Source organism: Balaenoptera ricei, chromosome 10 (genome assembly GCF_028023285.1).
Source record: "Balaenoptera ricei isolate mBalRic1 chromosome 10, mBalRic1.hap2, whole genome shotgun sequence".
NCBI lineage: Eukaryota > Metazoa > Chordata > Mammalia > Artiodactyla > Balaenopteridae > Balaenoptera > Balaenoptera ricei.
In genome coordinates, this window is record NC_082648.1 from 43608150 (window position 1) to 43632858 (window position 24709).

Genomic DNA, 24709 nt, shown 5'->3' on the forward strand with positions numbered 1-24709 from the left:
CTCTGCCTTTTACCATATTTCTGACCTTGGGCAGTAATTAAAGTTTTCTGAGTATCGGGCTGCTTATTTATGAAATGAGAAAGAATGGCTGCCATGTTTGCATCTCAGAGATATTGTGAGATTGAAATTAAAAATATCTGTAAACCATTGGGTTTTCCCCCTCAGTGTTGCATAAAGGGTGTGGCATACACATGGTACTTGAGTGAGTGAATGTTTTTTTGGGGGGGCCGCGCAGCATGCGGCATCTTAGTTCCCCAACCAGGGGTCGAGCCCATGTCCCCTGCAGTGGAAGCGTGGAACCCTAACCACTGGATCGCCAGGGAATTCACTTGAATGAGTGTTTGAATGAATGTATGGGTATTACTGTGGCTACTACTTTATGTTTCAACAGAGACCAGATGAAGAAGCTGTGGTGGATCAGGGTGGGACCAGTACAATTCTCAACATCCACTATGAGAAAGAAGAGTTGGAAGGTAAGCACTGCTGTTCTGTGTACTGAGGGAAGTCAGCAAGAGGCAGCCTGGTGTGGGAGGAGCAGCTTTGCCATCCAGAGACCTGGGCTGGAGTCCTAACTCTTCTTCACGAGCTGTGAGACCTTGGGAGAAAATCACTTAATTTCACTTAGCCTCATTTTCCTCATCTGTTAAATAAAAGTAGGGATAATAATACCTGTCTTACTGTTAGGATCTAGTAGACAGCTTGTGAGACAGTGCTTTCAGCACAGTGAAGTCCAATATAAATATTAATAAATGACCTATTCCTTGAGAATATGAAGCACTCAGATCAGTTTATTGATTCTTGACAACTGCTTGGAAATATAGATACAAATTTACACAAAAGAAAATAAAATACAAATAGGTTTAAAAACTCAGTTTGGCCATAAAACCCTGTTTTTGCCCCATTTCCAATGTATGCTCTTCCCATTCTAACTATACCCATTTCTGCCTGGTGTTTTCATCTAAACAAGAACAGGGAGAACACACACGTACTTATAACATATTTGCTGAGAGTTCACAGCATAGAGTTGTATAAAAACCCACTGAAGTGGAAGGGAAGGAAGAGGCCTTTTAATTAAATGACCTGCTCTATCTAGTTTACCTTATCAAGGCTCTTCCTTTCTCTCCTCTCCCACCCCCACTCCCCCCATGACCCTTTTGTGCTGTCCTTCTGCTTTCCTTTTTCCCACGGAGCCTAGTTTCCTGATAATGATGGCAATGCTCAGTTTGATTAAAGAAAGGCTCGTGTCCACTGTAGCTTGAACGAGAACCCACATTTGGCTCAAAAGCCTTTGTGCAATCTCTGCAGCATCTCCTGCAACGTTGAAGGCTATGATACAGCAACTTTCTAATGACTGAGACAGCACGTGAAGTGTTCTCTCTGTACTGCTTGTTCCTGTGCTGTTTTTTTTCATCAAAGTTGTACTGTCCCCAGAGAAAACTTGTCCTTTGGACGAGAGAGCCAAAGCTGTAGAGGCTGACTCATCCTCTGGGTCTGTTACCATGAGAACTTATGTGGGTGGCTCTGTGGAGGTCAGTGGAGTTCGGACATATCAAGGTCAAGCTTTCGAAGTTATTTTGACCAGATGGAAGAGGAGCCAGTGTGGGTTTCAGCAGTTGGGAGAAAGGGGAAGAAGGATGGGTGTAGAGGTGGGAGGCTAACATTTGTTGAATGACCCTTGTGTGACAGGCATTTGATTAGGCACTTTGTACAAGTTGTCTTTTTAATCTTCACAGCAACCCAGGCAGGGTGATGGGGAAACTGCTCAGGGTCATCTAGCCTAACAGCAGGTGAGGCTGGGATGGAATTCTGCTCTTTCCACTCTGCCACACTGCCTGCAAGGGAGGACGGTACCCAGCGTTAACCACCCAACCTCAACTTCTCGCTCCATCATATGAACGTTTTTTATGTGTTGCCCCACCCCTCCTTCTGCCCTGATAATCCTATTGCCTCCCTACCGTCTCACTGTACCGTGGGGGTACTTTTACTTTTAGTTTAGTTGTCTGGGCCCACTAGACCTTTGCCCTCAGCAAAGAGGTAACCATTTATGAACACTCTTATCTACTTGGGAGTAGAATAATAAGCCTGGGCAAACAGTCTTGGATCCCGAGGACTGGGTTCCATCACAGAGTTCAGCTGCGTAATTGGCAGTAGGAGCATCTTCTCAATATGACATCATCTGTTCCTTACGTAGTCTCCATTTTCCTGTAAAAGAAGGCCGTCTGTGATGATGGCATTGCTAGGGGAAAACAGTCCTTTAATACATAGAAACCTTTTTGAAAACTAGAATCTTATTTATGTTAGCGCTTAAAAAAAAAAAACACTACAGGCAATGGAGGACAAACAGTGCCCACTCCTCAGGCCTGATGTGGTTCTCAAGTAGCTCTGGAGAGGAGAAGAGGAAGTTGGGATTTGCTGTAGGATCGGCTGTGCTGTGGGCCCCGCCCTGACTCACCCCGAGGGCAGCCCTAGGGCTCAGTGAGGCTGCACTCAGGGAAGTGCTGTCTCTTGAAGGCGTGGAATAAAATCAGTCCCACTCTGATGGAAGACAAGTAAATTGTTCTAATTGTGTTCTAATTGGCCATGTGTGCCATGATACAAGGTTCTGTGGCGGCAGATAAAGCTCTGGGTCTTCCTTCCCCTTTGTTCTATACCCTCTACACCATGTGACATAAACCATTTTCAGAACTACTTCTGAGATGTAGTCTCTGGACATTGTTAGAGACTTGTAAACGTGGGTTTTTTTTGGCAAAAATTAACTCCATCAGCAGGAGAAGGTGCATTAAACCATAACATCGCTTTTTTTTATATACGTGGGAAGAGTCAAAAGCAAACAGTAGGACAGATTTCCAAAGAGAAACTCACAAAGAGCAATAGTTCATGATTACTTCAGTGGACTCTCCCAGTCCCGGAAGAGCACCGAGCAGTGGCTTTAATTAGAGGAATGGCTTTTTCCGTCTTTCCTGGCAGATCATTATTCCTGATTAACTACTAGACTAATGAATCCTAGAGTAAGTTTGGTACCTTCTAATAAGTTTTTAACAGAGGTAAGAGCCATTTGGCCTTAGTTATAAGTTGAATAAAAAAGGCTTGCATGTGCTCCACATGTTAGACTCCCCCCACGGTTACTGACTTTGTGTCAACCTGAAGCCCAGGGGATGGGACACCCGTCCCTGTGAGCTAACGAGTTCTGTGCGCATGCTTGATAGACAGTGTGCTCGGAATGTACTCCGCGTCGGAAGGCCCAGGTTCCATCTGCAGGGTGGGCTCCCCCTGTGATTTCTGTCCTGCTCTGCAAGGTTCCATCCCAGTTCACTAATGATTGCTCTCTGTACGTGTGTACATACTTATTTTAAAAAATAAATTCTAAAATTACATCTTCTAATAAGTTTTTACTAAATGAATACTTGTATTTGCACACAGTCCCCAGAGAGTAGGTTTGACAATAACTGGAAAAAAGACTGGAAAGAAGGCAGAATTTAGGTGAGTAGGTAGGTGGATGAGGGGGATGAAGACTGTGTGGGTAGGAGAGCAGTTGAAAGGCCAGCAAAGTGACCACAGGATTGGTTTAGTAAAGTCACTGGGCTGCAGAATCCCGTTAGATGGACTGGGTTTTATTGGTGCTGTATTCATTTCCCAGTGTCTCTTTGTTTGTCTTCTTTTCTGATTTCACTCAGGATATCCAAGTCCCTGCTTCCAAGTCTCCAGCCTAGAAACTGATGCCTAGTTTTCTGATAACCACTCGGTCATGCTTAGCTCTGTGTCCTGCTGGGGCTTGTTTTCATTTTTGCCTGTCTCTCTGGTGTTTTCAAAAGGCAGGTGCTGTGGTTGGCTAATGTTTGTGGGAACTGATTGGACCAAAAAAATTTCTTAGAGAAGGAAAAGTCTTCCTTGGTAACTCTTTCCAAAAGTCCCCTTATCCAGGAACTCTTCCTGGAATAAGGTCTCCATCCTCAGGCTGGCTAGGACCTTCTCAATCATCCCATGCCCTGGTGAGTATTTCATCCACTCTAAACACATTCACTTTGGTTACATGTTCCTGTTGTGACCCCTTTCAGATCAGAGGCCTTCTTAGTTCAGGTTGTGTACTCCTGAGGGGATCCTAAGGGGTTATGTTCCTGGTGGAGGCACCTAGGAGGTAATCCATTTTCTGAATATTTGTGGAGTGATGACCATGTGGAAGATACCGTGCTTTGTTATGTGAGGGATTCCAGGAGGAGGAAGGTCTGACCTGGGACTTTGAGGAGCTTGCAGATGAATAGCGGGAGAAAGACTGATAGATGCCTAACTTTAATGCAAGGCATAAGATAAGTTCATAAGAGAATGCTAGCCAAGGACTCAGGGTTTACAGGAAGGAGGCAGCACCTCTGATCAGGGGGATCAGCAAGAATACCAAGAAGGAAGGTGCATTTGCAATGAATCTTGAAGGAGTGAGGCAAGTCAGTGTCCGGAAAGCATTGGTACATCTGGGGAAGAGCAGTTTGGTTTAGGTGGAGGAGAGTGTGAGGTGAGGGTGGGAGCATCAGCTGAGGCCATGAGGAGGAGACGGAGTCAAAACCAGGCTGTTGGGCTTCCCTGGTGGCGCAGTGGTTGAGAGCCCGCCTGCCAATGCAGGGGACGTGGGTTCGAGCCCTGGTCCGGGAAGATCCCACATGCCGCGGAGCAGCTGGGCCCGTGCGCCACAGCTGCTGAGCCTGCGCTCTGGAGCCTGCAAGGCCACGTGCCACAACTACGGAAGCCCGCGTGCCTAGAGCCCGTGCTCCGCAGCAGGGGAGGCCACCGCAATGAGAAGCCCACGTACCACAACGAAGAGTAGCCCCTGCTTGCTGCAACTAGAGAAATCCCACAAGCAGCAATGAAGACCCAGTGCAGCCAAAAATAAATAAAATTTTAAAATTTATTAAAAAAAAAAACAGGCTGTTCTGTTGTTGGTGTAGATGCAGAAGGTGTACATCTCTAGATTTTTTTCCCCCCAGAACATTTATTTGGTGTGGGCATGTGTGGGATTTCCACTTTGATCTCTCTTGAGATGATCACTCAGTTCTTTTAGAGAGCTTTCCCTTTGTTTCCCTGTTGAATGTATAATTTGTTCTAGAGGAAGAAAAAACTAGAAAGGAGGCTGGGGCCCGAGCATGCTGGAGCATGAAGGGTCCCGACTGTAAGAGTGAGCCGTGATCAGACCAGTGCTTCTGGAGGATTTGTTTGTAGGATCGAATTGGTGGGGGAGGCAGGAAGCAGGCCCCTGCTGTTGTCAAAGTGGGAGGAGAGAAAGACTTGACATCCCTAATCTATGGGATGGAGTGCTGAGGGGCAAGGTGGAAATCCAAGGTAATGCTGAGATTTCAAGCCTGGAAAGTTGAGAGAATGCCATGAACAGAAACATAGAAGAAGTGAGTATGAGTCTGATTTGAGCTGGAGGATGGTGAGTTTGCTTTGGAACATATTGAGTCACTGGAGATAAAGATTTGGGGATCATTTGCAGAAGTAAACTTTGAAATCAGGAGAGCAAATATCACTAAAAAGAGAGAAGAAAGGGACCAAGGACAGAAACCTGGGGAACCTTCCTTTGGTGGATTGTGGTAAGGCTGGAGAAGCAGTCAGAGGAGTGCAAGTGAGCCAGGGAAGGCAGTGGTACAGGTGTGGGGGAAGCCCAGACCACCAAGGGGAGGAAGTAGTCAAGGGATGGGGCTGCTGCCTGGAGCATGGTGGGCTCTCCAGAAAGTCTTTTGAATTGAACTGAGAGAGACGTAAGATGATAGAGATTTGGTGATTTAGTGGGCTTTGGCGTCCCTAATGAGGGCAGTTTCAGTGGAGAGCGGCCACATGCAGAGGCTGTGGAACAAGGGGATGGTGAGGAAAGGGAGCTAGGTCGGTACACTGTTCTTGAACATGACTTGATGGAGAAGGGAAGGGGACAGGCAGAAACTTGGGAGAATAGCACTGCACTGGGAACATTTCTTTTTTAGTTTTATTTTTAAATATTTATTTATTTATTTATTGAATGAAAGATTCTTTAAATCGTTATAGTGTGCAAAAGTTTCACACACGTGATTTCATATAATCCCATAATAACCCTTTTTTCTCCCTACTCCTATATTGCCTATCCCTCCTCCCCCTCCCCCCCCCCACCACTGGTAACCACTGGTTTGTTCTCTATATCTGTGAGCGTGCTTCTTTTTTGTTTTATTCACTAGTTTGTTGCATTTTTTAGATTCCACATATAAGCGATATTATAGAGTATTTGTCTTTCTCTGTCTGATTTATTTCACTTAGCATAATACCCTCCAAGTCCATCCATGTTGCTGCAAATGGCATTATTTCATTCTTCTTATGGCTGAGTAGTATTCCATGGTATATATGTACCACATCTTCTTTATCCATTCATCGGTTAATGGACACTTAGTTTGCTTCCATATTTTGGCTATTGCAAATAATGCTGCTATGAACATTGGGGTACATGTATCTTTTCAAATTAGTGTTTTTGTGTTTTTCAGATCTATACCCAGGAGTGGAATTGCTGGGTCATATGGTAGGAATATTTCCTTTTTAGGTAAGAGGGACTTGAGGAACCCGTGGAAGGGATGGATGGAAAGGAGAGACTGAGGATAACTGATGGAGTGGGGCCCAGTGGGGTGGGAGGCGATGCTCATTAGCCTGGAAAAGAGGAAAAGCTGGAGGAGGAAAGTGAGCCTGACTGACAATGGAGGGAGTTCCCAGGACAGGGCCTGTCTTTTCAGTACAATATAAAGCAAGGTCAGCTGCTCAGAGGAAGTGTGGGTAAGGTTGTGGATTTGAAGACAGTGACTAAAGACTGTAACAGCCCCTGTGGTGGAAGATGTGCGGGGGCAGCCTGAGATCCAGAGTGTCGAGCAGCAGTAACTGGGCAGAAGTGGGGGGAAGATCATTGCTCTGTGTATCCAGGTGTAGCGTCCCTGCAGCTACTGATTCTGGGCTCCAGGCTCACCAGGAAGACCGGGGAAACCAGGTGGAGGTCAGAGAGGCCTGGACGTCAGGCACAAAACAAAATAATGCTCATGGATGGAATGAGAAAGTAGGAAGGAGGAACTAGAGAGGAACACTATGGGATCACTTCTTGTGTTCCCCTCTTTTTGTAAAATATTTAATATCTCTCCCTTATGCTCCCAGCCTTATGCCCCTTACGATTTGTAACTAGTACTCTCACTGCTATTCTAGATGGTGCAGAAAAAATATAATGGAAACTGATCCTGGAATTTACTGGCTGCTAAAACTGATTCCAGGCATCGTGTTAAGCATTTTACTTACATTTCTTACTTGCTTCTCACAAAAATCTTCTGAGTTTAAAGAATAAGCTTCAGTATTCCTTTTTAAAGACAGTCACAGAGAGATTAGATAACTTGTTGAGGGTCACACGGCTAGTGAATGATGAAGTCAAGTTTTGGACCCGGGCAGGTTGACCTGAGCACTTAACCACTTTCTCAAATGGCCTCCCTGCCGAGACCTGCTGTAGGTGTCATGGCGTGACTGCATCACGTTTTATCAATTGCTCAAATCGTTGTAGTAGCAACAACTAGCGTTTGTTTTGGACTCTACAGTTTGCAAATCATGTTCACGCCCATTATTTCCTTTGATCTTAACAACATTCCTGTGAGGTTTGCAGCCACGTACAGGACTGAGACCTTCAACTCCCCCATCTCTACAGCTTCAGTCCTGGAGGTCTTTGAAGTTTTGTCATTACAGCGTTGTGACCAGGCCAAAGGACTGTACTCTTTTTCTTCTCCCCTCTCAAATATACTAGCCTCCTTTTCCTGAAGGAGTTCTCTCCACAGACCTTCTGCTTCTTTTCAGGTCATAGGACTCTGTACGTGGGGGTCCGGATGCCGCTGGGCCGGCAGAGCCATCGGCACCACCGAACCCATGGCCAGAAGCATCGGAGACGAGGGCGGGGCAAGGGAGCCAGCCAGGGGGAGGAAGGCCCCGAGGCCCTGGCCCATGGTAACACCTCGGGAGGGAGGGCGGGTGGGTGTCCGAACCGGGAGGCCTGGTGAGGCTGAAGGGGTGTGGGATGGACATGGAGCAGGGGGTGGTCTTGATTCTCTTCCATAGACTTTCCCCAGCTTGCTTCCAAGAAGAAGAAATGCCTCTGAGAATCAAAAGTATCTTCCTGAAAACTTCATAGTTCAGGCCCCCCAAATCAATATCATAGAAGGTGAAATCATTTGCTAGAGAATTAGCCATTCTTTTTGGTCAAATTCATCAGATTTCAAGTTTCTCATGGGTTTTCTTCAAATGGTCTTACTTAATAATTTTTTCCTCCCGTGAAACTGCTTCCAAAGAATAGCTTTTTTTCTGGGAATAAAGAAATCTTTTTGACCTGAGTTCAGGATTATCTTCTGTATGTTCCTGAAGTTGTGAGGCCCCCAGGTGCGCTGAGTGTGGCAGGATGCTATTTCTGTTCTAAGCTGAGGCTGGGAGCAGACCTTTCTCCGTGGCTGATTTTCCAGACACACCATCTCAGCGTGTTCAGTTCATTCTTGGCACTGAGGAGGATGAAGAGCACGTGCCTCACGAGCTGTTCACAGAACTGGATGAGATCTGCCTGAAAGAGGGAGAGGACGCCGAGTGGAAGGAGACGGCCAGGTGAGGCCCTAAGATAGCCTGCGTCAGGATTTGCTCGGGCAGGCAGATGTGTATCTTTCTGTGAGTGACAGGCCTGCCTGCCTTTTATTTCTTCATGGGAGACATGACGACTGACATGGGGACTGATGTTCTAGGGTCCTCTCTGGGAAGTCTTGATGTTGGCCTCTTTGTCATGTCTGTGGTAATACCTATGTCAGTTGACCTTGAGCCTGGGATGGGTGACAGAAACACAGAACGTTAAGGCGGTCCTCTCTCACTAGTTCCTGGGCTCTTGATGTTAAAGGTCTGGCTTGTAAGATGCCTGAGGGGGCCCCCTTGGTTTAGACCTAGCCCAGCAGACACAGCGTAGGTCCAGCCTTTTCCTGCGCGTGAACCATAGCATCATTTGGGTTTTAATTCACTGGAAATTCCAGAATTTTTGAGACATCCTATAGGACAGTCCAACTTCACAGACACCTTTGGGATTATAGCCAGCCTGACAGTAGGCCCCCCTGGATTAGTTGTAGAGTGACTATGCTTGTCTAAGGCCCAAACCCCAGAAGAGCCCTCAGATTGACCAGGGCCATGTCTAGGGCTCCTCCAGTGACTGACAAGTGAGACTTCTGGGTGATGCAAAGCCAGCGTGCCTGAGCCTCGGGGAAGAAGGTAAGGTGGGTAACCAGCAAAGCGTGGCTCCACCTCTCATTGGAACAGCGCTTCCTGGATACCTGCTGTATCCGTGGGTGTGTTCCCTGGGTAGAGAGGATTAAACAAGCCAGTCAACCTGGTACCAAGCAAGGAGGCAATTAGCCTTGTCATTCTGTCTTTGCCAACATCTGAAGGTCACACAGATAGGCTTTTTATTGTTTTTAATTAATTAATTTATGGCTGCGTTGGGTCTTCCCTGCTGTGCGCTGGCTTTCTCTAGTTGTGAGCGGGGGCTACTCTTCGTTGCAGTGCGAGGACTTCTCATTGCGGTGGCGTCTCTTGTTGCGGAGCACGGGCTCCAGGCGCGCGGGCTTCAGTAGTTGTGGCTCGCGGACTCTAGAGCTCAGACTCAGTAGTTGTGGCGCACGGGCTTAGTTGCTCCGCGGCATGTGGGATCTTCCTGGACCAGGGCTTGAACCCGTGTCCCCTGCATTGACAGGCAGATTCTTAACCACTGCGGCACCAGGGAAGTCCCAGATAGGCTTTTTAAAAAGATAAATATTATCATTTTATTAATGTGATTTGTCAGTGTATCCAGATGATATAGATTAGATCTGTTATTTTTTAATTGCCTAGGCAATGCGTGCTCACTATAGAAAATTAGAAAATAAAGATAAGCAAAAAGAAGACGAAAATTATGTGAAATCCTACCAAGCCAGGGATAATGAGGAATGTAACATTTGATGTCTTATACATGTGTGTGTTTGTATTTTAAATTTTTTCTTTAAAGAAAAATGGAATCAGTTTTGCACTGTTTTATAACCTACTTTGTTCACTTACCAGTGTATCCTGAACGTATAGATTAGATTACAGTGTTCAATATGATTATTTGGGTATCTTTCTTTGTGGCTTACGTTAAAAACTCTCTCCTGAAAATTCCTCATTTTCTGTCTTTAACATCTGGTTGCTTGTAACGCCTCCAGGTGGCTGAAGTTTGAAGAAGATGTTGAGGATGGAGGAGAGCGCTGGAGCAAGCCGTACGTTGCAACCCTTTCACTGCATAGTCTCTTTGAGTTAAGGAGCTGCCTTATTAACGGAACGGTCCTTCTGGATATGCATGCGAACAGCATAGAAGAAATCTCAGGTAAGGTTAGGTGAGAGAAAACAGAGGAATGTTTGTGTCAATTAGGAAGAGTGGTGTAGAGCAAAGAAGCACGTGGCTGTGTGTCCTTGGGCAAGTCACTTACCTTCCCGACCTCAGCGCCCTCAGCTATGGGATGGGTTTCAAACTAAGAAACTACCCTACTTATTCCCCGGCTTATTATGGGATACAAATGACATGGTGTGAAGTCTTCCATTTGCCTGTTCATTCGGCAAACGTTTATTTTGTATCTATTAATGCTTGATAATGTGCTAGGCACAGGGGAATAAAGATAAGATATAATTTCTGTCCTCAAGGAGCTCCCCTTCTAGTGGGGAAAATAGCCATGGGTGCAAGAAAAGAGCTCTGGTTTGGTAATAATTAGAGAAAGGGGCAACTGGGAGTTGTGCAGAGAAAAGGGGGTTACAGTGAAAGAAAGATTTTAAAATATGGCAGCTAGGGAAGACACGTATGAAGTTGAGCCAGAGTATCCCCACTTCTTCAGCAAGACGTGAAGGGGAGGTGTCTGATGGAGTTGCCTGGTACAGGTGAGTGTAAGTTACTATGTTTTAGGAATGGAGTTTGATAAACACCTGGGTGCATGTGAGGATTTTCCTCAGCCTGGCTTTGTTTGGCTGGACAGGTTAAATAAAGATTTCTCCAAACTTTTCTCCATTTCAAGTATCCAAGTAATTCTGCCTCTCTGGGATCACATGGAGACCCAGGGAGGGGTCAGTACTGATGGGATCCGGTGTCACCTCCGAAGGCCCTAAGGGAAAGTTATTCCATGCTTCTTCCAGTTTCTAGTGGCTCTAGGTGTCCCTTAGCTCGTGACTGTGTAACTCCAATCTGCCTCCGTCTTCACCTGGACTTCTTATCTGTGTCTCTCTCATAAGGATATTTGTCAGTATCATCCAAGAGATGATCTCATCTTGAGATCCTTAGTTGCATCTGGGAAGACCCTTTCTGCTAATAAGATCACGCTCACAGGTTCTGGGGGGTTAGTACATAGACGTATCTTTTGTGGGGGAGGCACCGTTCTACCCACTATGAAAGCCAAGAGAGGAGAGAGTTTCAATTCATCAGTGTCAGATGCTGTAGAGAGGTCAGGTTAGGTAAGGACCAGAAACATCTGCCAGATTTAGCAACTGGAAGGTTGTTGAAGATTTTATTAAAAGCAGTTTCATTGAGGCAGCCAAATTGCAGGGGGTGAGGAATTTTTCTTTTGAGAACTTTAAGAAATAGGGGAGAGAGAGAGAGAGAAAGAGAGAGGGAGAGAGGAGGCAGTAGATAAAGGGAGACCTGGGGCGGACATTCTCCTTTTTTTTTTTTTTCCAAGATGAAGGATCCTGAAGCATGTTTATAATATGGGGCAAGGAACCAATCAATATAAAGGATAAAGATAGAGAAACCTGGATCTTCCACTTGAATATTTAAAATAGATTTTCTTTATTTATTGCTTCCAGCACTTGGATAGTCATGGATGGAGTTGGAGTTGAAGATAGGTTGGAGTTTTGGGGAGGTGGGGGGATGGGTATGTAGGGTTGAAGTAAAACTGCTGTGGTTCTTCACATCAGGTACCTGAGGTATTCATGTTCGTGATAAGGGTAAGTAAACAGTTTCAAGTGTTTACTGTGGATCAGCACTTTATACATCTCATTAATTTTTTATGACAACCTTCTGAGGTCGGTGATAATATTAGCTCCATATTACAGATGCGGAAACTGAGGTACAGAGAGGTTATCCCACAGAAAGTGGTAGAAGTGGGATAACTGTGGACCTTTAGCGCTCGAACCCATGCTGTTAACTGCTGTGCTGACTACCTCTCAGTAGCGGGTATTGGGATTTTTTCCCCTCAGTTCCGCCGGGCTCGGCAGGTCAAGGTTGATGCTTGGTGGTAATTATGTGGGGTGCTTAATCAAGAACAACTTAATTATTCTTGGCAGTTCCACCTTTACATAGTCATTTGGAGTTCTACAGTTATAGTTTCTCTTGACAATCACAGCAATGTTAAAATCTCTGAGAAAGGGAACGTAGAGGAACTTTGGCAGATGGCAGAACAAAATGGTAGTAATGTGGACTTTTGAGTCAGACAGTCTTGGGTTTGAACCCCAGCTCTGCAACTTACTGGATGTGAAACCTTGGGGAATTTTGTAATGTTCGGGCCTCAGTTTCCTGATCTGTAAAAATTGTTATAATGCCACCTACTTCTCAGGGTTTTTTATAAGGATTAGATTAGATAATTATGTAAAAAGTTCAGAGTGTAGTTCCTGGCACATGTCAAATGCTCAATAGTTTCCATCTCTAATAATAATGATTTGTTACGTGAATAACGTATAGTGTGTCACAGCTGCTATCATCAAATAGCTCTTTCAGGCCCTGAAGCAGAGACTGTACATCAGTGACCCTGGTAGAACTGCTTCCCCCTACTCCTTGTCCCTTGCCCCTCACCCCACTTGACCTTGGTCTCTTTGGGTTCGCTGACCATCAGTTTGAGTGTTCATGTTAGCACCTGCTTTCCAGACCTGATCCTGGACCAGCAGGAACTGTTCAGTGACCTGAATGACAGCATGAGGGTTAAAGTACGGGAAGCCCTTCTCAAAAAGCATCATCATCAGAATGAAAAGAAGAGAAATAACCTCATCCCCATTGTTCGCTCCTTTGCTGAGGCTGGCAAGAAGCAATCTGATCCACATTCAATGGATAAACATGGTAAGATTATTAGGAGTAACTGTTTTCTCTTTTGATTAATAAGACATTTAGGAACTAGTTGGAGATGCTGAGTTACTAGAGGGTAGGGGCTATATTTCTCTAATATGCTTTCATGCTCACTTAGACACAGTCCTTTTTGGTGGGTAGGCACGATGGGTGGCTGGGGCTGGTGACGGTCATCTCTTGTGGCACTAGGGATGCATGCCTCAGATAGATCTCAGTGGACCCCAGGGGAGAAGTTTGTGCCCCAGAATGGCCTCAGAACTGATGTGGCTTTGGGGAGGTAGCCACATTAGGGATAATTCGGGGCCAGAGAAGTTCAACTGGAGCTTTTTAGAAGTAAACAAATGTCTTAGATTAGGGAGGCAAAATGCAGTAGTGTAAACTCTTGAGTCAGATTTCCAGGCTGGAGATTCTGGCTTCACATTTTGCAAAGTGTGTGACCTTGGGCAACCTGCGAAACCTCATTAAGTCTTACTTTCTCCTCTGTAGAATAAGGATAATAATGAGATCTGCTCCCTCAGTCTATAGTGAGGCTTCAATAAATTAATACATGTAAAGCCCTGGAGCCAGGTGCCTGGTGGGTTGTAAACATTCAGTGAATTTCAGCTGCTGACTAGTTTCCTTTTCTGAGGCCTAATCTATGCTGGTCTCCTTGTCCCCCCATTTACTGAATCACAGTGTGCAGGGGATGTGCCTGGGAGTCTAAGTTTTTGAAAAGTTCTCCATAGGACTTTATGGTATGTGCTCCTGGTTACGGATTACTGCCTTTAATAGAGGAAGAAAAGAGGATCACAGATGGTTCAGGAAGAGAGTGCAGGAGTAGTAAGACCTCTGTTCCCCCCTTTACTGCTAACTGGTAGGTAAGGAGATAGGTATGTGTGGGTCCTCGCTTCATAGTCATCTGGACCACTTCTCTATGTGGACTTTGCAGGAGATAGTCACAGCCAGCTGATGATGGACGGGGCGTGTCAAAGGGGGAAAGGGCAGGACTCGGAGAATTCTGTTTGATTTTCTCCAAATAGGTCAGACTGTGTCTCCTCAGTCCGTTCCAACTACAAGTCTTGAAGTAAAAAATGGAATGAATTGTGAACACAGTCCCGTGGACTTAAGCAAGGTGAGCAGAGACGTGGAAGTTGGCTTACAGGCCTAAGCAGATCTCTAGTGGAACCCAGAGTCTCATTGCTGGAAGCTGGATAAGCTTTGGCATTTCAACACCCTTTCTCCAGGACCAGAGCCCCTTCTGCAGAAAAGGAGGCCCATCTGCTCATGTCTTCTTCCTTCTCCAGCCCAGACCTCTCTGACTCATCAGCTTGTTCCCCAGATTCAACATGCTGAAACCCACTAGCCACTGATAATCCTCCCTGCCACACACCTCCTGGTGTTTCAGAACTATTTTCTGATACCTGCTCTCCAGTAGCTCCTTCTTAGCCTCCAAGGGTTCTGCAGAAGCAGTATTTTTGCTACTGTCTCCTAAAACTGCTTTGTGCTTGAAACTCTTCTTGGGGACTGTGGCTTGGTGTCTGAGGCGTCCCGCAGGACAGGGCCCCCTGCAGCTTCCGGCTCAAACCGTGATCTCCCTGCCGCCAGCCTCTCCTTGCTCTGGTCTCTCCCTGACACTGTCTTTCCAAAATGCAGAGAGTGTCATGTCACTTCTCAGCTCATAAGGCTCCTTGAAACCTCTGACAAAGCATTCCAGTATTTTAAAATGGAAATAATTCGACCTGGAGCTTCAAAAACATTCTTCTTTGGGGAAGCATGGTGTAATGGAATTCAAATCAGAGCCCCTGGATTTAAATTCTCTTAGAAGCTCTGTCGTCCTGGGCAAGTCAACTTCACTTCTCTGGGTCTCAGTGGCTCCATTTTTTAAAATAAAAAGTGAGGCTAATTAGACCTTACAGAGCTATCGTAAGGATTAAGTGAAGTAGTATGAGAAAACGTGTTAAATCAAAAATGATTTATGAATGTCAGTTATGAGGAGGGTGATGGATGTGTGAGGTGATGGCTCCCACACTGTCAGGGGGTGCTTTGGATTTTCAGGTCGACCTTCATTTCATGAAGAAAATTCCCACTGGGGCAGAGGCCTCGAATGTCCTGGTTGGAGAGGTGGACTCTTTGGACCGCCCCGTTGTCGCCTTTGTGAGGCTGTCTCCGGCAGTCCTTCTCTCGGGCCTGACAGAAGTGCCCATCCCAACAAGGTAAAGACCTGGACCGCCAAGCTCAGTGCGTTCCGTCTGGTGTGCAGGTTTGTGTGTGCTCTGGTGGAAGAAACCAGCTAATGCCAAAACCAGCTAATGCCAAAACCAGCTAATGCCAAAATTAATTTGGGGAATGCTGTTTAAAATTCAGCAATGATCTCAGAAAACTGGGGTATATTTGATCAACCTCTGTGCGGAAGAATTGTAAGACTTTTAAGGCTATGACGGTTCGGTTTCTATGACCTTGGAAATGGAGAACCAAAGAGTGTTCAAGGGCCACTTGCTTGCTGGGATGGGAAGCCTGTCTTGCTCTCCCTGTTCTGCCAAGCTCTATCCCAGGGAAACGTCTCTGACCAAAGGTATTGATGTCTGTTTCCACAGTTCCGGCAGGATTTGTATGGTTTGCAAGTATGTCCACATTTGTTCAAAAGGCTATTCATGCACTCTGAAGGTGGTGATTCAGGGCCCCATTAATTACAGAGTATTCAGATGTCTGGGACACAATTTAGACTCCTCTACAGGGCTTGATCATTTCAACTGCCTTATCCCTCTCCTCTCCCCATCATTTTCTTATTAGAGCAATGAATGAGATTCAGATAACCTTGAATTTGCACTACAATGCCATGTTTTGAAAAAGTGTCCTTCCTATAGTAAGGAATTGTGTCTATGGAAACCCTGAGAATTATAACCACATTATTGAATGGAGTTGTACAGGTGGCTTCGCATGCCTACAGTGGAGCTATTAGGTCAAGGCTACTCATATTGCTCCATCATTAGTCTGTCTCCTTTTATTGAAGGTTCTGTGATGATTTCTGTTTGATAGGAAAGAGAAATGTTCTGCTGTTTAGAGAGGAAAGATGCCACTTCTTTATATTTACTTACATAATTTAATCCTTTTTGTGTGTTGCCAGATTTTTGTTTATCCTACTGGGTCCAGGAGGGAAAGGTCAGCAGTACCATGAGATTGGCAGATCCATGGCCACCATCATGACAGACGAGGTACGCACACCACTTCTGCTTTTCATGCATTCATCTTGTAAATGTTTATTGAGCATTTACTCTGTGCCAGGCATTGTGCTGGTCACTGGGGATAAAATAATTATAATCGTGATGTTTGCTGGAAAGCAGTGCAGGTCACGTCTCTGAGGACCAAGCCCTCTGGGGGATTTTTCTTCCTCTGTCATCTCTCCCTTTTTGAATAATCAAGGAGGCAGAGAAATCTTTCTCTGGGAAAATTATTTTTGCCAAGTAGGATACCTAGAGAGAAAGATATTAAGGCTGACTTAACTTTCTAGATCTAGAAGATGGTTAATTAAATGCATCCAAGCTATTTACACAAAGAAACCTCACCCCCATTTCACGTAAATGAGACCAGTTAGTATAAAGGTCAGGGGGATGCTCTCGGACACTGTCATGTGCATGTACCAGGGTGACTAGACGCTTCGGCTGCCGTGGTCCTGAACCCCCACTGCATCCCTGCTGAGGACTGTGCTGCTCAAATAAGTTGCAAAGTAAGGCCTTGAAAAGGCATATGTCTTAGCAGGCAGAGGGGCATGGGCTGTGTTTTATCAGCTCTCTTTGGTTTGGAGGCATATTTCATGAGGAACCTTTATTAGGAATTCTATCCAGTTTTTTCTACCCATTATGATCAGGAAAATTCCTCATGCGTCTTGGCTTTTGTTCCATTCTTTGAGGAGATAACAGAATTATAAAACTTTAGAGTCATCTTATCTCTTTCTATACTAATAGACATATATTTAGTTCTTTTTGACTCATCTCTTCTTTAGATTCATTTTTTTATTGTTTTATCCTTGCACTTCTCTAAGTGCTAAAGTTATCTACATTTCAGATCCCCATGACCGAGATGAAAATCAAGAGGTTTTATCCGTCTTTCACCATATCCATTGGTGATTGTTTTAAGTAAAGTGACTTTTAGTTTTCCTGAGGATATTTTTCTTCTCTGTAGATTTTTCATGATGTGGCATATAAGGCAAAAGAGCGGGACGATCTCCTGGCGGGGATTGACGAGTTCCTAGACCAGGTGACGGTGCTGCCTCCAGGGGAGTGGGACCCCTCCATTAGAATTGAGCCACCCAAAAACGTCCCTTCCCAGGTAACGTATGCACGTGAGCCAGTGGTGGCTTAGTATCACTTACTGAGTGCACACCATGGACAAAGCAAAGACCATGCGGGTGTATGCTAAATAAGTTGAGACGTGGTTCTGTTTCTGGGCACCTAGAATGTCAGAACAGTGATAAAATATGAATATGCAGTAACATAGATTGGCTCAGGTGTGATGGGGTCAGTCAGGATTACCCTGGGATGAATTTTAAGCCAACTTTTGAAGGATTGATGTAGAATGGCAGAGAGGAGAGGAGAGGACATTTCTTGGGAGCATATCATGAATGAAGCCATTAAATGAAAAGAGCTAGTTGTATAGAGAGAGCAAATAGAGTCCCTGACACTTTTTTTGAGAGGTTAAAGATGGAAGGGAACTTCTACTGTACACTAGTCCCCAGGCCAAGTGCTTTACATATGCTAATTCAACCTCCCAGTAACATCTCCATATAGGTATTGTTATTCTTTGTTTTACAAATGAGGAATAAAAAAACTATCTTCAAGGTTTTAAGGTAAAGATTACAGACAGATTTGAAACTTGAACTTAGGTCACGTCTGATGCCAAAGCCTCCACTTTTCTGTCTCTGGGTGAGACAGAGTTAGGTATCAGCGGAGAGGAGGAGAATTTTTTTTTTTTTTCAGGAAAGTCAGTAAACTCCTCCAAATCAGTAAATGCATTTGAAAGCTATAACAAACAATTGGGTATTTTGGGGCTGCTTTTGGATTTTCTCGTCACCAATCCCCCCACCCCCCAGCAGGAAAGACAGAATACGGGGCTGAGTTTGTTAATTTTGCGGTCTTCTGTTAAAAGGAGAAAAGGAAAATGCCTGGAGTTCCAAATGGAAATGTTTGCCACATAGAACCGGAACCACATGGAGGCCACAGCGGGCCAGAACTTCAACGCACTGGGCGGTAAGTTCTGGAATGTTTCACAGCTGATACTGCTTACCGGACAGAAGTTGTATAAAGGAATGAGTCACCCTCTTTACTTTCAGCCTTCTTCTCTGTAGTATCTTTATTGGCTGGGAATGACTTTTCAAATGGAACCACTGACTATAAGTATTACAAGTATATCACATATTATATTCATTCATTCAAATTTCTCAAACCACCTAACACGTTCTGTCTCACCTCCTGGCCTTCCCCCAGGAGGTGAGACAGAACACGTTCCCTCTGATTTGAACACTTGTCCCCTTCCTCATTTCCTGGCTGACTGCTTCTTATCCTTTGACGCAGCTTAGGTGTCACTTCCTTTGGAGAGCCTTGCAGGACACTCTTTAGGGGAGGTTAGGTGTTCCTGCTAGGTGGTGCCCCAGCTTTGAGCTCTGTCCCCTGCCCACCTGCCATCCTTCCCCCCAGCCACCTGTTATAGTACTGATCATACTTTATTACTATTTATTGATTCAATGTCTTTCCTGCCAGAATGTTTGCTCCGTAAGGGCAGCGACCCCATTATATTCTTAGCACCCAGCACAGTGCCCTGCACAGAGTAGGCACTCAATTAATATCTGGTGAATGAATGAATGAGTGAATGAACGCTTTTAGAATGATGTCTGTTCTGTAGCATGAATGGACAAGGTATGGATAAATATTGAATGGTTAAGTTAAGAAACCCCTTGAGGTAGGGAAATAGGTACTATTTTAGGTGTGTGTCTCAGAATAGGCAACCTACTCTTCTGGACCCAGATTTTAGGACAGATGTCCAAGGAGGAGGTTCTCTATGGTAGGTGAGGAAAGCAGGTCCCCAGGCTGGGAGGCTTTATATTCCAGGTAGGGAGGCAGTAAAAGAGGATGATATTTTGGGTTGGAGTGGCATCCAGAGGTGTCCCCCAGATCGTGGGAGAAGGTTCAGTCTATGGCTCTGGCTCTGTAAGTTGTGCTTATGTCTAAGAGGGATCTGTTGGGCGGAGATTCTCAGGACAGACTCAGATGATGGAAAGGAGCTTTTACTGTCCTCTATTCTATTGCTTTCACCTTATTTTTTCCTCCTTGCTTGAAGTTGCTTTCCTTATTTCCCTATCCTCAGTACCCTGCCTAATGGAAACTCAAGGTTGTTTTTTTTTTAATCGTGGAGAGCGATTTATTTTTGCATTCTTGGAAATTCAGGGAGAGAAAGGAGAGGAGACTGAGAAGCAGGAGAGAATGGCACTTAACGAGCAGTGTCCTGCTGGGGAGTGTGCATCTGGTCGAAGGAATGTATTAGAGGGCGGGGAAGGATAACTGGGCTCTGGGGAGGGATCACCGGAGGAAAGGAGGAGCCTTTTGATGGAAGGGGTCGCTGAAAAGAGGGAGCAAGCTCCAAGAGTAAGTTTCACATTTTCCTTACAGTTGGAAGAGGTCCGAATTGGGTGGGGAGGCCTGGTATTGAGAAGCAGTTCGAAGGAAGCATCTGTCTTTAGAATAGTTTCCAGGATTGAGACTGTCTTAGATGAAGTGGTGGGTTTTTTAATAAATTTATTTATTTATTTATTTTTGGCTGCATTGGGTCTTCGTTGCTGTGCGTGGGCTTTCTCTACTTGCGGCGAGCGGGGGCTGCTCTTCGTTGCAGTGCACAGCTTCTCATTGCGTTGGCTTCTCTTGTTGTGGAGCAGGGGCTCTAGGTGCACGGGCTCAGTAGTTGTGGCACATGGGCTCAGTAGTTGTGGCACGCGGGCTTAGTTGCTCCGCGGCATGTAGGATCTTCCCGGACCAGGGCTCGAACCTGTGTCCCCTGCATTGGCAGGCGGATTCTTAACCACTGCGCCACCAGGGAAGTCCCAAGGTGGTGTTTTTTAAGGGAAGGGTCTTGGGTTTGGATTTGATAGAACTTCAGAGTTATGATTTATCCTTTTGACTGTAAAGCCAACAGCTTTCCTCCAAACACATAATCCATGCAGAAGTGAGATCTCATCTTTCGGTGTCAGAAAGAGGAGAATAAACTAGGTGGGCAGTCACTTATAATCAATTCCACATGGGGGTTTGGGAGCTCATTAGATTGGATCTAAACAGTTATAGATTCTTGGAAATGGTGCCTATCATCCCAAAAGAAAATCCCGCAGAGCCAGGACCGACATACACTTAATCAGCAACACCAAGTACCCTTACTCACAAATTCAAATGGGGTTTGAGGAAGTCCTCCCGTAATGCTGAGTGAGGAGCTGCTGGAATTGACAAAGCTGAAAGGAAGGGTCATCTGGACACAGAGCCTCACTGTGCTTACTGTGGGAGATGCTGCCTCTTCCTGAGCTCCGGAAGTTTTCCTCAGTCCTCAAGACACGTGACCTTCCTCCCCTTGTAGCCTTTTAGGCCAGGTGACCTAATGCTCACATTGGGGATCATAGTTCATGCCAGCTCTGGCTCTTTTCCCAGTCTCAAATTACATAGGGGTGAACATGAACCTTCCCCTGCAGATGGACATCCTAGAATTTTCTGGACCTTCCTGGACTTCACCGACTAAAAGTACATTAGCCTGGGCTTTATAATTCTTCATACCTTTAGCTGTGTTTCTTTGAGGTGGGGCACAACCCGGGGGTGCCATCCTCGTCGGATGGAGAGGTATTTAAGATGCGGTAGTGTAGGCTCTAAGAAGGTGGGAAAGGAGGCAAAGTTGAGAACGGTCTGAGTTGTGTATGATCTGACCTGCCAAACCAGGGCTGAGACAGTGTCTTGGGCCTCCCTGATGTTGACATAGGCCATGATACCAAGGCATTCCCATACAGAACGAAGAGGAAAGTCTGACTAGAGTGTTTCTAGGCCAGAAGCTTCACAGCAGAGAGGATACTCTGCAAAGGGATTTTCCAAGGTAGATTTGTGTACCTCACTGGGGAGGCCACGTTTGGGAAGGGTTGATGAAGAGAAGAATCAGGAGCTGCTGTCTCGATGATCGCCCCCCACACTTCAAACAGGTTTCTTCCAAAGCACAGCAGACAAATGGATGGCTGGCCTGTCCCTAAAGCCCTCCTGAGAGGGCTTCCTAAGTCAGTGCTCCAGAGCCTAGTGACCCTCTACACGGGTAAGTCCTTTCTTGCATCAAGCTTAAATTCATATCCCTGTGTGCCTCCTGCCCATCCCCCCCCCACCCAAACTTGAACACCAAGGGTAGTGTTGAAAGGGAAAGGAAGTCTCAAATGTGGAGGGAAGCATCCATGTCTGATTACTGTCTGTGCTAGATGTGCTATTACGGTCTGCGTGAGTGAGGGATGAGGCTGACGCCATAAACAGTATTCGGAAATCATTTTGTTAATTTATAGTTATACCATCAATAGGAGCCTCAGATCTTTTCTCTCCCCTTTCAGTCACTAGGCAGACAGATGTCCTCCCTTTCTGTGGCTTCTCATCAATCCGTTTCACATAAATCTTTTGCCCATTACTCACAGACACTCCTCCCTGAATAATGAGCCTGCCTCATCCAGGAGGACCACTCATGGCAGCATCATAGGGTGAGGCTCATTACTGTAGAAGATAATTCTCCCAGAATAATACCCTTCAGAGGAAGGTCATTGGTGATCGGGAGGTGATATTCACACGGTACTGAAGATTCTGTGTTGGCTAAGGACCTAGAAGCACTTGAATCTTGCCCCAGACTAATCACGGTTGCCCGTAAGGACCTTGAGGGGCTATCCACTCAGAGGAGAAAGCAGGACCAAGTGACATTTTATTATGAACTGTAACCTTGGTCCCAAACCCTGAGGCGGAACTCTTATGCTCTAGGTTAGACCCTGTGGATGGCTCCTTACCTCAGCTAGGTTTGCCAGACAGGCTAAAACCAAAGCAGGTCACAAGGCTGGCTTTGCCTTTCTCCCCTAAACCCAGACCCAGACTGTGATGTTACTGCTGTAAGGTGAAGAAGGATGAATCCCAACTGTGCCCCCGAAACCAGAGGAAAAGAGCAAGTGGGTCAAATAGAACAGCATGTGCCCCGTGTCCATTTGCTAGATGAGAGAGGGAGCTTCTGAATGGGGAAAGAGAGCTGGCTGGGCCTTCTCCCCTGGCATACAGGTCCCAGGCCTTGTGCGACACGAGGGCAAAGAGAAAGAAAGAGCTAGCCAAGCCTCCTTTCATGAGAGAGTAGCTCGGTTTTTGTTTTTTTGTTTTTGTTTTTTTAGTTTTTTATTATAGAAAATTTCAAACATAAACAAGAAGAGAGGACAGTGTAATGAACCCCCCACGTGACCATCAATAGTAATCAACATTTTGCCAATCTTGTTTCATCTATTTCTCCCCCACTTAATTGTTTTGTTTTTATGTTTTCTAGATTATTTTAAACCACATCACCAGTAGCATGTCATTTCCCCTGTAACTACTTGAGCAGGTATCCCTGTCCGATAAGGACATTTTGAAAAACAGCTATCATGCCATTATGAAATCTAACAAAATTAACAATAATTCTTTAAATTGTCTCATGCTCAGTCCATATTCACCTTTTTGTGGTTGTCTTAACGACATCTTTTTAGAGTTCATTTGTTTGACGTAGGATCCAATGGAGGTTTGCATTTGGTTTTTATGTTCCCATTCTGTAACAGCTCTCCTCCTGTTTTTTTTCTATGTCATTCATGTGTAGAAGAAACTAGGTAATTTGTCCTGTAGAACGCTGAATGGCGCTCTTTGTTACTCACCTAACAGCTTTTACCCTGGTGCAGCGATTCCACTCTGAGAAAAAGTGCCCCAGTCTGGGAATACTCCTCCTCCTTGGTGTAGGACACCTTGCTCTTGATCTGTCTCATGCTTGGGAAGTGGAGAGGGGTCCTGAAGTCCTGCCGCCAAGTCCTGTTAATTCTGCCTCCTGATTAGCCCTTGAATACACACACTTCTCCTCTTTCCAATCCACAGCCTCCAGTCTTGCCCTACGTTCCACTCATTACACCCCCCATCAGAGTGATCCTCCCAGAAGGCCTGCTTACTTATGCTGCTTCCCTGTTTACAATCCTTCAGTACTTGACACACAATTGGGCTGAAGTTCTAATTCCTTTTTTACAAGGCCTTTGTGACTCACCTTTTCCAGCATCTCCAGCCTTGTCTGTTGGTATTTGCCCCTCACACGGTCTTATCCAGCCATAACTCTCTGAGCGCCTTGAGCCCGCCATGCGCTCTCATCCCTAGGTGTCGTCCATGCCAGCCCCTCTGCCTCAGCTGGCTAACTCCTGGTTCACGCTCCATTCCCCACTGCAATGCCCGTTCCTGTTCTTCGCTGCCATTTGCTCCCTCACAGCACTGCCTGTCCCCTGCACTAGATTGTTGGTCCTAGAGAGAAGGGCTGTGTTTGCCTTGCTACTGCTGCATCTCCAATACCTGGCACAGTGCCTGGCATGAAGTATCCGCTACTACTTGTCAACTGCATGAATGAATTATTATGCTAATTTCTCAAGAGTAAGGTGGGTAGTTGTTCCGAGTAAGAAAGTGCATGTGATAGGGGCTTTTTTATCTAGAAAATGTATAATAAAACTAACAATTTTAATACCCTGATGCTTTTGTACCTTTCTTCCTAACATCTCAGAACTTGAAGTTTGAAGCTAATACTTAATTTCATGTTGAATTTTGGGAACTTTTTACTGAATGGGTATTATGCACACCCAAATTAATTCCTTTTATGCTTGGGATAATCATTCAAACTCATGCCCTTGGTTGCAGATAGAATCCTTGCTGGCCCCAGAGAGATCTCTTGAACTTGGGGTCACATTGAAGCCAAAATATTACCTCTATTCAGAGCACATTTGAAGTGCTTTCAGATGTGTGCTGTTGACACACTTTCCTGGGAGAGGGACTGCGTTAGAGGCCTGTCTGCCATGTTTCCGCAGGCTATTTGGGGGCTTGGTGCTGGACATCAAGCGGAAGGCCCCCTGGTACTGGAGCGACTACCGGGACGCACTCAGCTTACAGTGTTTGGCCTCCTTTCTGTTCCTGTACTGCGCCTGCATGTCACCTGTCATCACCTTTGGGGGACTGCTCGGAGAAGCCACTGAGGGGCGCATAGTAAGAACTTTTAACCACTTCTAATGGTCCCAAACAAGAGTAAAAATTTCATGATGGCAGCCAAGCCCACTGGGGGGGAAATTTCCCTGGGCGAGGACTGAGGAGATTGGATTCTTCCTACTGAATTACTGTGGTCTTCTGACTTCATGCCAGCCAGCGGCACAGCTCTCCCTTTAGAACAGACCCTCTTCTGCTTGAATATCAATTTCAGTGACTGATTGCCCAGTTGCATTGCCCATTGCTCCAAGGATGGAAAATGATGTATCAATGTCATATGCAAATGAGATTTAAGGTGACTCTGTATGACAGCCCGTAGTGTGAATGGTATCATTGTGCTTTTCTATGTATA

General features: G+C 45.5%; 1 protein-coding gene across 4 annotated transcripts in view; it reads left to right on the top strand.

Moving 5' to 3' along the window:
- The window catches only part of SLC4A8 (solute carrier family 4 member 8), an 84323-nt gene that overhangs the window by 19139 nt on the left and 40475 nt on the right, over nt 1–24709 (top strand). For all 4 annotated transcript variants that reach the window (XM_059935914.1, XM_059935915.1, XM_059935916.1 and 1 more), the window contains exons 2-12: nt 392–473; nt 7825–7971; nt 8481–8616; nt 10227–10387; nt 12908–13096; nt 14122–14213; nt 15137–15294; nt 16206–16293; nt 17261–17407; nt 18224–18324; nt 24186–24360. In XM_059935914.1, the coding sequence (XP_059791897.1) occupies nt 392–473; nt 7825–7971; nt 8481–8616; nt 10227–10387; nt 12908–13096; nt 14122–14213; nt 15137–15294; nt 16206–16293; nt 17261–17407; nt 18224–18324; nt 24186–24360 (1476 nt within the window). The remainder of the gene's footprint in view (nt 1–391; nt 474–7824; nt 7972–8480; nt 8617–10226; nt 10388–12907; nt 13097–14121; nt 14214–15136; nt 15295–16205; nt 16294–17260; nt 17408–18223; nt 18325–24185; nt 24361–24709) is intronic.